Source organism: Microtus ochrogaster, chromosome 17, assembly GCF_000317375.1.
Source record: "Microtus ochrogaster isolate Prairie Vole_2 chromosome 17, MicOch1.0, whole genome shotgun sequence".
NCBI classification, from domain to species: Eukaryota; Metazoa; Chordata; class Mammalia; order Rodentia; family Cricetidae; genus Microtus; species Microtus ochrogaster.
The window spans coordinates 21,568,344-21,581,712 of NC_022019.1; the positions used below are offsets into that span (position 1 = coordinate 21,568,344).

General features: G+C 42.6%; 2 protein-coding genes across 2 annotated transcripts in view; one reads left to right on the forward strand and one right to left on the reverse strand.

The window, feature by feature from the left end:
• Gpalpp1 (GPALPP motifs containing 1) overlaps positions 1-9,906 on the reverse strand; it is a 20,447-nt gene extending 10,541 nt beyond the window's left edge. Inside the window, exons 1-4 of the mRNA XM_005355629.3 lie at positions 9,719-9,906; positions 7,180-7,312; positions 5,908-6,006; positions 2,886-2,991 (exon numbers count right to left, since the gene is read on the reverse strand). Of these exons, the coding sequence (XP_005355686.1) occupies positions 2,886-2,991; positions 5,908-6,006; positions 7,180-7,312; positions 9,719-9,806 (426 nt within the window). The 5' untranslated portion in view covers positions 9,807-9,906. The remainder of the gene's footprint in view (positions 1-2,885; positions 2,992-5,907; positions 6,007-7,179; positions 7,313-9,718) is intronic.
• Positions 9,907-9,971: 65 nt separating this feature from the next.
• The window catches only part of Nufip1 (nuclear FMR1 interacting protein 1), a 30,267-nt gene continuing 26,869 nt past the window's right edge, over positions 9,972-13,369 (forward strand). The window contains exons 1-3 of the mRNA XM_013349285.2: positions 9,972-10,408; positions 10,968-11,050; positions 12,855-12,953. Coding sequence (XP_013204739.1) covers positions 10,015-10,408; positions 10,968-11,050; positions 12,855-12,953 — 576 coding nt within the window. The 5' untranslated portion in view covers positions 9,972-10,014. The remainder of the gene's footprint in view (positions 10,409-10,967; positions 11,051-12,854; positions 12,954-13,369) is intronic.

Sequence of the window (13,369 nt, forward strand, 5' to 3'; positions counted from 1 at the left end):
GTGTGGTGGGCTCTGGCATTCAACACCACAGTTAATTCCTACAATAAAACTGTGAAATGATATTCTTTTTCCTTTCTTCTTGAGGAAATGGATATTTGAATACGTCTATTAAGAAGATAGGGAACTTACTTCAAGTTTTATAACTAGTACCTAAGAATAACCCTTACAGCCGGTGTTTTCTGTACTCTCACGAGAGCCTTTCCATTCTCTTTTTGAATTTACTCACTGCTGATGGAACCTTAAGTGTTGACAGCTTGCCTCTACAACAATAAACTGTGCTGCCACAAGCATCTCCATAGATAAAAAATAACGATTGGTGTGTCCGTGTGTGTGTGTGTCCGTGTGTGTGTGCATGTACATATGTGTGTGTGTGTATACATGTGTGCCAGTGAGCGTGTAGAAGTCAGAGGACAACGCCATGGAGCCATCTCTCCCCTTCCATCTTTACAAGTGTTTCAGGGATGGAACTCAGGTTGCCAGGTTTGTGCAGCAAGCACCTTTACACACTGAGCCAGCTCACCAGTGCGCAAACATTATCTTAAGTGTAACTGTAATTTTCTATAGACACAAACCTTTGTGGTATAGGGTAAGCAAATACAAAATATATGATAGACTTTTAAAAATAGACGTTATTTTTTATTTATGTGTATGTGTGTGTTTCATTTTATGTATATTCCACATATATGTGGATCCACACAGGGGACAAAAGATTGTACTGGATCCCCTGGAGGTGGAGTTACGCCCAGTGTAGGTGCTGGGAACTGAACTTGGGTCCTCTGGAACAGCAGCAAATATTCTTAACTGCTGAGCTATTTCTCCAGCTCCTACAATAACTTTTAAAGTTTTAAGAATTATTAGTGTCTGTGGCCAGGAATGGTGGCACATGTATTTAATCTAAGCACTTGAGAAGTGATTTCTTTCTAATCTGTTGCTTACTGGTTAATTAATAAAGAAGCTGCCTAGGCCCATTTGATAGGCCAACCCTTAGGTGGGTGGAGTAAACAGAACAGAATGCTGGGAGAAAGAAGCTGAGTGAAGGAGCTGCTATGATTCTCCCACTCCAGACAGACGCAGGTTAAGATCTTCCCTGGTAAGCCAGCTCGTGGGGCTACACAGATTATTAGAAATGGGTTAGATTAATATATAAGAGCTAGTCAATAAGAGGCTGGAACTAATGGGCCAAGAAGTGCATAAAAGAATACAGTTTCCATGTAATTATTTCGGGTATAAAGCTAGCCGTGCGGGCGGCTGGGTGGCGGGGACTCAGAGGCAGGTGGATCTCTGTGAGTTTGAGGGCAGCTTAGTCTACATAGTGAGTTTCAAGATAGCCAGGACTATGAAGGGACCATGCCTTAAACTAACTAACCAACTAACTAACAAAAATCCAATTTAAAAAAGCCTCAATAAAACAACAAAACAAAAAAAAATCCAACAAACAAATAAAAATATTAGTGTTTGATGGCAGGATATGCTAGTACTATTTTAACATCTATCTAATAAGATAGTTTTCATGAAGGTAAAATTTCATCACATCTTGCTAGGTATTTTTAGAAACAAAGATCATCTATGATGTTGAGAGACATGAACTGGATGGAGGATCAGAGAAGCAATAAGAAATAACACACTTAATTGAAAATCAGAATCATAAGCTCAAATCTAACCTGGGACAGTACAAAACTGTGACGCCCTGGGTGACTTATTTCTAGTGTCTTCACGGGTTTATTATCTCAAGACAGGAGAACAAGGCAGAGAGTAGGGCCGGCAGGGCCCTGGGCAAAGGTGGCAAAATGAGTGTGACAGAAATCAGTTGGCCGAGAGGAGACTAAACGCTTCCCCATCCGAAGGAATCTGGAAAGCAACACACAAGCAGAGCGTCCCCAAGTGTCTGCGGGTGGGCTTGACTCATGCTCTGGTGGAGTGCAAGCTTGAGGGAACGGGAAGCATCAGCTCTATGCAGAATTACTCGGAACAGACAGCACACAGAGCATGCTTGTCTACACGAGTAAGCCAGAGTCTGCACCGTGAGACGCAGAAGCCCACCTCTGTTCAGCAGATCCATGAGAGCAGCTGATTGTTCTCTTGGTTGGTAGTGATCTTTACTTATCAAACCTGTTTCTGATACAAACTGTATCAATGCTCAGTCCCCTGTCTGCGGACACAAGAACCTGGAACTCCTCTGGGCATGCCCACTGAGCTCCAGGATCTGTGACAGCAACCTTACTTAAAATCTCAATAGAAATGATGCACCTGCTAGGGCCCTGCCGCAGCCTTGCCCTGTGATCTTAGGCATGTAATTTAAATTTCCTAAGCCCTGGAAGTCTCTTCTTTTATTCCAGGGTGGTGGTGGTCATGGTAACAGTTCCTACCAGTAATTACTCTGCATCATTTGCCTTCTTTGGAATCACAAAACTGGGGCCTTTTCTAAGTCCTAGAGGGAAAAGCTGGATAATTCAAAGCCATTCATTTGGTCTCACAGTATTAACCTGGCAGGCTTACACACACACAGACACCCAATACAACTGTAGCCAAACAAACGTGAATAGAGAGCCTGTGGAAACCTTCTGGAGAGGTTTTCCTTCCTCTGTTGGAGGTGAAAGCATCCATCCATTTCCAGGTCTGGACACTGGGAACTGCATGTAAATCTGAAGACTTTTCCAGGGATAAGAGGTATAAAGAAAGCATTCAAGCTGGGCGGTGGTAGTACACATCTTTAACCCAGTGTTAGGGAGGCAGAGGCAGGAGGATCTCTTGAGTTCAAGGCTGAAGGGGGATTAGCATGCCTAAGAAGACAGAGCAGAAAGACGGAGAACTGGAGACTGTGCCGCTAACTTAACCAACCTCATGTTTGTTATACATTTTATTGTTTAAACAAAAGCTTTACAAACCTCTGAGTTGAAGGATGATGACACTTGTCCTGGATCTTCTCTGCCTTTGTCACTTTTCTGTGAAGACTTAATGAAACCAGGTGGCAAGGCAGGACCTATGATAGGCCTGAAAATAAAATACACCATTATCATTCTCTCTTGACCCTAAACAGCTGTTTTCAGATAAAAGTTCACAATCATAAGAAAGTCAGCTAATAACAAATGCTGAAATAAGAACTTTTGTAACATTATCTTTACTGGTATCGACAGTTTTCTACTTCATTTTCAGAAAAAATATTTTCATTTATTTATGGGCTCATATGTGCCACAGTATGCACGTGGAGGGGAGTGCAACCAGGGATCGAACTCAGTTCTCAGGCTGCAGGACAGGTGCCTGACTGCTGTGCCATCAACTAGATACTAAAGCAAAAACTGTCAATCTTTCGATCTGACTATACTCACGAGGGTATTTTCCATTGTGTACTTTGACTTCCACTGTTGGATATTTGTTATCCACTAAAAAATTCCATTGGGCCTTATAACTACAGTCAGAACTTCTTAAGCAGAAAGTGTGCTATTCTAAGGACATCCACAAGAGGTACACACAACAGCTGCCAGCAGTCAATGGCAAGGCATCAAACGAAGTTTTTTTCCCTAAGAATAATTCTTACCAGAGCTACACAGACATTAATTTATGAAGATAAAATCTGTGGCATAATGTTAGAAGACGGTAAATACACTGGACCCATGAGAAGGTTCAGCGGGTAAAGGCTCTTGCTGTGAAGTTGGAGGACCTGAGTTCAATTCTTGGACTCACAGAGCAGAAGGAGAAAACTAACTCCCACAAGTTGTCCTGCTGTGGGATGCTCTTTCTGTACGCTGTGAGTATGGTGAATAATAAAAGCTGTTTGGCCAATAGCCAGGCAGGACAAGGTTAGGTGAACAATCAAACTGACGACTTAGATGATGAGGGGCAGAGTTAGGAAGATGCCAGCCAGCTGCCAAACAAGGAGAATGTATGGGTTAATTTATTTTATTTTATTTTTATTTATTTATTTAATTTTTTTGATTTTCGAGACAGGGTTTCTCTGTAGCTTTTTTTGGTTTCTGTCCTGGAACTAGCTTTTCTAGACCAGGCTGGCCTCGAACTCACAGAGATCCGTCTGCCTCTGCCTCCCGAGTGTGCGCCACCACCGCTCGGCCCTGTATGGGTTAATTTAAATGTAAGAGTTAGCTAGTAATAAGCCTGAGCTATTGGCTGAGCATTAATAATTAATATAAGCCTCTGAGTGATTATTTGGAAGTGGTTATGGGACAGGGCGGGACAGAGAGACCTCTGTTTACATTGTCCTGTGACCTCTACATGTGTAGTGGTGTCCTATGTGTCCCACCCCATAAATAAAATGTAATATAGCCATGCATTCTAAAGTTATATCAGAGGCTTTTTACTCTAATATATGCTATTATTTATTTCACACAAGGGTTTTATTGTGTAAAATGTTATTTTCTTTTTTCAAAAATTGAAAATAGATTTTTTTCATATAATATATTTTAATTACAGTTCCTTTCCCCCAGTTCCTCTCAGATCCTCCCTACTTCCCTCCTCACCCAAAGCTACATCTTTTCTTTCTCTCTCTCGTTAGATAACAAATAGACATCTGAAAATAAGATAAAACAAACAAACAAACCAAACTAGGACAAAAAAAAAGAGCCAAAGAGAAAGCACAAGAAACACACCCAGAGACTGTGGCACATACAGAAATCTCATTAAAACACAAGATCAGAAATCACTGTATATGAGCAAAAGATCTGTAAGGTAAATAATGTCTAGACAAAGCACCAAAAGGTAATTTTCCAAAAAAAAAAAAAAAAATCTGCCATAGGCTAAATACAAGTTGAGTACAGCTTATCAATAATGCTTGGACCATGAGCATTTCAAATTTCAGAGTCTGAACTACTTACATATGCAAATGAGAAGCCCTGGGGAAAGAGTCTCCAGACTAAATGTGAAAATTCATCTGTGTTTCATATACACCTTCAGCAAACAGCCTAAGGAACTGCATATTATGTGCTAGGTGACGATGATACGCATAACACAAGGTGATGGATACTGAAAAGCAGACTTGGGGTGTCATGCTGGCTGCACTCAAGTCTGGACTGCAGACTTTCGGGTGAGAAGATCCATCTATATATAACGAGCTCTTCTGGAAGGAATGCGATCTCTCTGGGGCCAGTAACGTATCTATAACAGGCTGGCAGAAGGTCCTAACCTCTAGTTTTTGCGAGCCACATTCATGTACCTGTATCATTTGCAGTACTCTGTAAAGATGTAAGAAGTATTATTTGTCTGGAGAGTATATAAGGTGGCAGCAGACTGTGAAGTCCTACTACTTCAAAGAATAGCTACATGGAAATTAGGAACTGGCACATGAGATCCTCAACTCTGGATATAAAAAGAAACAGCCATCTTTTCTATGTGCTCTGACATGCTGGCAACTGGCATGCCTGTCATATGCAGTATACTGATAAACTGTCATGTGCTGTTTAAGCTCCCTGAGAAGTAGTTCTGGAGGTGGGCCCCATTTCAGGCCCAAGCAAGTTTGTCTTATAGTGACCCCAACTGTCATGACTGAGTCCAGAAGGAGTGTAAATCAGTTGGGTAGAAACTGAACACAGCTTCAGGGTGAATTGTGCCTTCCTACAGCAGAAGACTCTGTTGCTGTTTACCCTGGCATAAAGTGCATATTGTGGGAACAGCTGGCTGGGGGTCTTTCCCAGGAGGGGACATTCTGCCTGCTCCTCTTTGCCCATCAGGGGCCCCAGCCAACTGCTTTCCCCAGAGTTCTCCAGTCACCCGGCTGGATGCTGTGTCTGCTCGCATTCCACCCTATTTGCTGACTTAATCTTCTCTTCTCACTTGCTCTGTACCTGAGAAACTTACTCATTCAAAACTAAAATGATGGCGATCATGGCTCAGTCTCTACATAAAACTATACAGCATAATAAACTTCATAAAACTGGCTGAAGCATTATACATTATCACCTTGGAGGAGAGTCATCCTGCCTCTTAAATCCAGGAGGAAGGGCTGGTCCAAAAAATCCATCATCGTCGTCATCTCTATCTTGATTTCGCCTCTGTTTTCTGAAAGAAAACATTAACTTTACATAGATAAACACTGAAACACATAAATTAACCCTGACAAAGGAAATATATAAACATATATATTTTGCAAATATATATATATGCATATACTTTTTTTACAACAATTTTATATTTATATAATAGTTCTTATTCTTTTACTGGAATTTATCTTCAGTTATTTATTTTTCAGGACTAGATCAATGTTCTGGATCTTGTGGAGAATTCAAGATTCCATTAAGTGAAAAAAAACAAAGTCTTTTCAGCCCTTTCTCAGTGAGCTGCATGAGTTTGGCTTCTAGTCTCCCTCTCAGAAGCATTGTAAGTTGCCTTTTTCTATCTCCTAATCTTACAGGGGCATCAGAAATCATATTAACCTGTAAAAAACAAAGGTTCAACTTATCTACCTGACCCTTGGTTAGTAAGGCTAGATTAGAAGGAAATCATCTATTTAAACAGAACATCCACTGCACATCAATTTTAAAAAGAAATTCTATGGGCTTACTTACAATATTTAGTTATTTGAATAATTTGTTAAGGGAAAACATTTTATATATATTAAACCTTATTGGAGCCGGGTGGTGGTGGCGCACGCCTTTAATCCCAGTACTCGGGAAGCAGAGGCAGGCGGATCCCTGTGAGTTTGAGACCAGCCTGGTCTACAAGAGCTAGTTCCAGGACAGGCTCCAAAACCACAGAGAAACCCTGTCTCGAAAAACCAAAAAAAAAAAAAAAAAAAAAAACCTTATTGGACTGGAGATATAGCTCAGTGGCAGAGAGCTTGCCTAGCCTGCTCAGGCTACAAGTTTGATCCCCTAGCACCATACAGACAAATCTTATTAATTCATTAATACATCCATTCATTTTAGGTTTCTCCATATCTATACACTACTAGAATAAGTTAGTTTTTATATATTTTTTGGAGACAGGGTCTCACTATATAGCACTGGCTGGCCTTCAACTCACGTAGATCCCCTGGCTCAGGCTCTGGAGTGCTGGGATTAAAGGCAGGTACCACCATGCCCAATTAAAATAAGTTCCTTTAGAGACGATACGGCTTGTGTGGCGTGCCATATGAGAAGACGTTTTCCTTGTGATGCACAGAGTGCTCCTAGGAACTATTGGTTCCAGCCAACCCAGGAGAGGTGTAAGGCCTGCTTTACCTGAGAGACTTACCTGGCAGTTGGACCACTGTCATCTTCTTCAGACTCTTGATTTCCTTCTTCAGACAAAGAACTGCTGTCCTCGTCGCTGTCTGAGGAGTCTGAGCTGCTGCTTCTGTAGTTAGGGGGCAGCGCTGGCCCTGCAACTGCACAAGCGTGGTTGGATGTGTTACGAGTCGCTCACCGAGTCCTCCTGGCTGAGAAGCTCTCTTCATGGCGGCCACTCTTCAGGGCGTTCCTCCCTCCCAAATAAACCCCTTGAAAAAGCTTTGGGTGAAGACCTTCTTTTGCCGGAGTGAAGCAGAATCTCTGCTGGGAAACTCTTTTTGCACAGTGGAGCAGAGAAGTAATGGACATCTCTGCTGGGAAACTCCCTTAGGGAAGCGGAGCAGACCACTGTACTGGCAAAGAAATTTTTTCTTGGAAAGGAGCAGGATTGCCACATCCTTCAGGGAGACCATCCCCACTGAATCCTGGCTTCAGGTTTAGCCTGACTTCCTGACAAGTCAGGATACCTCTGCCCTCACAGCTGTAGGTATTTCTTGGTTTCTAACACCCAGGGTACCTTTCCCTCCAGAGCTCTACTTGGAAAGGAAGTTATGGGTGATGGGTGAAGGCTGTAACAGGTGTGAGGGGGATGGGGAGAAGAATCAACAAAAACAAATTTTGTTTAAAAATGCCATAATGAGGCCGGGCAGCAGTTAAGAGTGCACATTGCAGAGCCCCGAAGTTTGGTTTCCAGAACCCATATCAGGAGGCTCACAACTGCCTCAAACTCCAGTTTCAAGGGATCCCACAACCTCTAGCCTCCTCAGGCACCTGCGTTCACATGAACACACAGACATATGAAGATAAATAATGAAACCTAAGGCTTTGTATGATAATTTTAAAAACTCTACAAATCAATAAGACAAATTTTATATTGAATTTAATATAAAATGAGCAAAAGACTTTATCATAGCACAACAGTAAAAAATGATAAAAATAAGAAAAGTGGTCAATTTCATTTCTTACAAGGAAATGCAAATTAAAACTACCATAAAATACTACTTCAAAACACTAGATTAAAAAGACAGAGGAAAGACAGGTAATGGTGGAGCATGCCTTTAATCCCAGCACTCAGGAGGCAGAGGCAGGTGGACCTTGGGAGTTTGAGGTTAGCTTTGTTTACAGAGCAAGTTCCAGGACAGAAAAATGATTAGGACGAACACAGAAGAATCGAATCACATACTTGCTGAGAACTTTGGTAAATCGGTAGGACTCTGAAGCTGAGATATAACACAAGATTTATATATAATATGTACACACAGTGCATGGCGTCACTATTGGTAAGAGTCAAAAAACCAGACTCTACTCAAATGTCTGCCACCATTAAAATATGCAAATAGATTGCACGGAATTTACCCAATATAATTCACTCACACTTTTTTAAACTTAAATGAGTGGAAACTTCTTGATAAAACAAAGAAAAGGAAAAAAAAAGTTGAGGCAGGATTTCTCTATGTAGTCCTGGCTGTCCTGAAACTCACTCTGTAGACCAAGCTGGCCTCAAACTCAGAGCTCCACCTGCCTCTGCCTCCCCAAGTGCTGGGATTAAAGGCGTGCTCCACTGCTGGCAATAAAAGGAATTTTAAAAAACAGCTACACTAGAACCGACATCTGGAAGGAAGACTCTGGTGGAAACAGTCTCTGGGTAGCCAGAAAAGGAAACTAGGATTTAGGGAATAGTTGCAATATTCCTTCAGCTTTGTTCTTTCACTCCCAGTCTGCAAATTGGAACAAACATTAACGGCAGAAAAGCATGAAGGAGTGAAAGGCGTTGATGTGCCGTATAGACTGTGCCTATTGCATGGTAAGGTTACAAGACATAGTGACATGGTGGATACTGACATGTCAACAAGTTATTCGAACCGAGTGTGCTAATATCAGTGTAATCGGGCAGAGAAAAACCCCGAAGAAGATGTGACAATGCTCAGGAAGGTAACATTTAACTTGGGATTTGAAGGCTGTGTTGGAGTTGTCAGGCATATACGTACAACCAGAGGAGCCAAAGGAAGCCGCTTATCGTTGAGGAAGCATAAACTCGGGCCCTGTGAGCCCTGGACTGCGTGTGTAAGATGGAATGATAGAAAGAGAGGCCAGGAAGTCAGGTAGGGAACGAGAGAGCCACGGGATCTTTGGCAAGGGTCTTCCAACTCCAAGGGGATAGAGATACTAGGTTCTATTTTGGGCTTCATCACTGACTAGCTGTGTGACCCAGGCCCGATTCTCCAGTCGCTGTCACCATTTGTAACATATGTACTATGTTCTTTTCTTATACAGTTGATGGAAGGGTTAAACAGACGACCGGAAGAAGACTGATCAGTTAGTACAAACCTATTCACAGCACAATCTGATTCATATTAATCGCAAATTGGGACTGTATTGTCCTTTTAATAATGATCAGGCTCTAAACATCTGTACGTGACCAGTTTGCCCCTCTGGGCTGACCACGCCCACTCCGCCGTGCTCTACAACCCTTCTCATGAGTGCAGGAGTCCGCTGCTGCTTACCCGGGCTCGGGTCCCGCTCCTCGTCCTCAGCTGTCGCATGCACCTTGAAGCCTGGCGGCAGTGCCGGCCCGATCAGGTCCCTAGCCATTCGCTGCGTCGCACAGCCGCTTACTGTCCAAGCCAACCTGCACACGCAGTTTAAACCCAGCCCCGACGGCAGACCAAGCTTTGCAGCCAAGGCCGGAAGTTTTTCCGGCCTCTTCTGATGACGTCACAGCGATCGGCTCATAGGTCAGACGGCCGTAGCAGAAGTGACGCTTAATGTCAGTTCCGCAATTGCACGCTGGCTAGGTGGCATGGCAGAGCCGACTCCGGCGGGATGGCCTCCAGCCCCCGAGGTGACTCCCGCGTCGGGGACTCCGAGCGAAACTGCCCCGCCGCGCAACAACTGGGTGTTCTGGGCCATGATGCCACCGCCGCCACCTCCTGTGTCGTCCTCGGCGGCGGGGTCCGAGCCGTGCCAGAAGGGACAGCCCCACGTGCAGCCCCAGCCTCCCTCCGGAGCGCTCCCCCCGTGCGATGCTCAGCTTCTTCCCGCAGCGCAGCCTCCTTTCGATGCCCAGGCCCCGCCGGAGGTACAACCTCAGTTCAGCGGCCAGCCGGTGTGGAATTTCCAAGCCTCGGCGCCTTGGTACTGGGGGCTGTCTCCTAATGGTTACCCCGCGTATAACACGTCCTACTACTCTTCGGGTAAGCTGCTGCTCCTCTTTGCTTTCTCTCTCTCTTTTTCCCCCCCTCTCCCAGCTTTCCCTTTTCATCTCTCAGTTGTGCCCAGCATTTTTGGAGGCTAGTAATGAGTATTCAAAATGTGTCCCACTAGGTTTCCCTCTTAACTGCTCATTCAAAGTTTATTAATTCAGTCCAACTGTTTACTGGGATCCACCTATATAGCAATGAGAAAAACATATAAGAATCATTACCTTTTAGGGGCTTCCTATCTCCCTAATGCAATACAGAAAATAAAACTACGTATTAGAAAGTAATGATTGTACTTATGTTTTAGAACGGGATTAATGGGGGCTGGCGGTGGAGAAAGTCTATTGCTCTTTCAGAGGACCAGAGTTCGGCCCTCAACCTCCTGTAATTCCAGCTTCAGAGAAGCCGAGCTGATAACTCTCATCTGGCCTCCGTGGGGAACCACACTCACTTTGCTACCTACACTTTTTTTTTAATGTAAGGGGGAAAAGTGATTAATAAATGATTAATTTATTATTTGCAATCTTAAATGAGTCTCTCTTTTTCTTTTTAGTTACACATTCTTATTTTCCGCGAACACACAATGCACAATTCAACGACTTCAGTTTGGCTCAAAACAGAAAACAGAAAAAGAAGGTATTTCTGAGATGATGAGCGTGGTGCTTTAATTCTTCTGTTTACTACTTCATATCATGTGGGGTTTTGTTTTGTTTTGTTTTGTTGAGACATGGTTTCTCTGTAGTTTTGGAGCCTGTTCTGGAACTAGCTCTCGTAGACCAGGCTGGCTTCAAACTCTCAGAGATCTGCCTGCCTCTGCCTCCCGAGTGCTGGGATTAAAGGCGTGCGCCACCACTGCCTGGCTCATATCCTGTGTTTCACATCTGTTATGGACTTTAGCGGGGTAGGATTTCTAAGCAAAAAGTTGAAGCAAAATAGTTTCGAAAAATAAATGATGAAATTATAGAAAAAGAAAGAACGCTAAGTCTGTTTGGATACACAAACATAATCGAGGATTTTGCTTACAAATAAATGTAAATATTATTAAACCTTGGTGACATTTAAAAGATTATGAAGAATGGACCAGCTGGAAGACTGGAAGTCCCAGCTTTTTACTGAGTTGGAAGCACAAACAAATTGTAATGACAAGTCTTTTATTTTTCATAATCTTGTTACTTTTTAGCATAGACGAATCTTTATTCGCTATAAAAGCAGATCCCCTTTTTTCCTTGTTAACCTCAATTAAGCTAAAATCTAATGTTTCTAATTTAGGGAGTTTGTATTTTCCCAAGCTGTGCACATATTGTCTTAAATTCAGACAAGATATTGTGCTATTGATGTTTGTCCTGGTTGTAGGTAGTAGGTATTTGTCACTGTTATGAAAGCCTTTTTTCTTTTTTGTTCAGGTTGTAAGGGTTTTTTTTTTCAGCAATGGGTATTTGCCATTGTTATGGAAGCCTTTTTTTATTATTGTTATTTTACATTTATTATTTTGTTGGGGTTGGGTGCGTATGTGTGGAAGTGTGAGAACAACTTACTGCTGTCGGTGCTCTCCTTCTGCTGTGTGGATCCTGGGACCTGAACTCGGGTCCTAAGGCTGAGCAGCAGGTAGTTTGACCTGCTGAGGCGTCTCTGGCCTGGAAGCCGTTTTTTTGAACGGGGAATCATGCCTGGTTTTATGTCACAAGCCAATGCTATTAAAACAGGTTTTCTTTATTATGTTCTGAACCTAACTTAGAGATCAGGTTTTTTCCTCTTTGCATAAGTGCACAGTTACTCTAGGGTAGGTTGGGTGGTTCTCAACCTTCCTAACGCTGCACCCTTTTAATATAGTTCCTCATGTTGTGGCGACCCCCAACCATAAAATTATCCTGTTGTTACCTCATAACTAATTTTGCTGCTGTTATGAATTGCAATGTAAATGTCTGATATGTGAGCCCCGCCCAAAGGGTCCGTGACCCACAGGTTGAGAACTGCTGGTGTAGACCTTGACTTTAACGTCCTCTTACTGTGAGAACTCTGTAACTCAGGTATTAATTAATATTACACAGGTGCAGTGTATCTTCTAACAATCCATTTGATGTTAACAGTAACATAATATTTAAAAGCTGGAGATTATTTCCTATATCAGTATTCTAGTATAGTTATGTCCTTTGTGAGATGCTTTTTCTTTCTTTTCTTAAAAACCTTAAATAGGTACCTTTAGATCTTGACAGATACTATACCAAATCTTTATTGGGTCCCTAACTTGAAATCTTATAGATTGAATTAGCTCTTTTTAGATTTAATTTTTTTTATTGTGCCTGACTTTTGCTATATTGCTAAAAAACAAAAGAGGCCTGCACCCCAGGGGTGTGTTTTAAAGCAAATCAAATCTGGAATAGTTATGTTTGGTTGAGCCGAGATGTCCTACCACAGTCTTACTGCTTTTGCTTGTTTGCAGAAAAGAAAAGAACCGGTTTTCCACTTCTTCTGTGATACCTGTGACCGTGGCTTTAAAAACCAAGAAAAATATGACATACACATGTCTGAACATACAAAAGTACGTTTTCCTGGTTGTTCTGCACAGATGTAGATATGGCCTTTTATTTGTATTTTTGGTAAAGTAACAAGGTTATTTTCCTTATAAGTTCATAGTTTTTACAGAAATGTTTGATGGCTTGACCTGTGGGGACAGTGCTCGGGATTTGGAGTTTGAGGGTGGGGAGCCCTCTGCTTCATGGAGAGGAGGAGCAAGGCAACCTCTGTGTATGCGTGCCCCACCATGACTGCGTGAAAGGAGAGAACTAGGTCTCCCTGCAGTCGCCCTGAGCTACTCTGAACATTTTTTATTTTATTTTGTTTTTTCGAGACAGGGTTTCTCTGCAGCTTTGGAGCCTGTCCTGGAACTAGCTCTTGTAGACCAGGCTGGTCTCGAACTCACAGAGATCCACCTGCCTCTGCCTCCCGAGTGCTGGG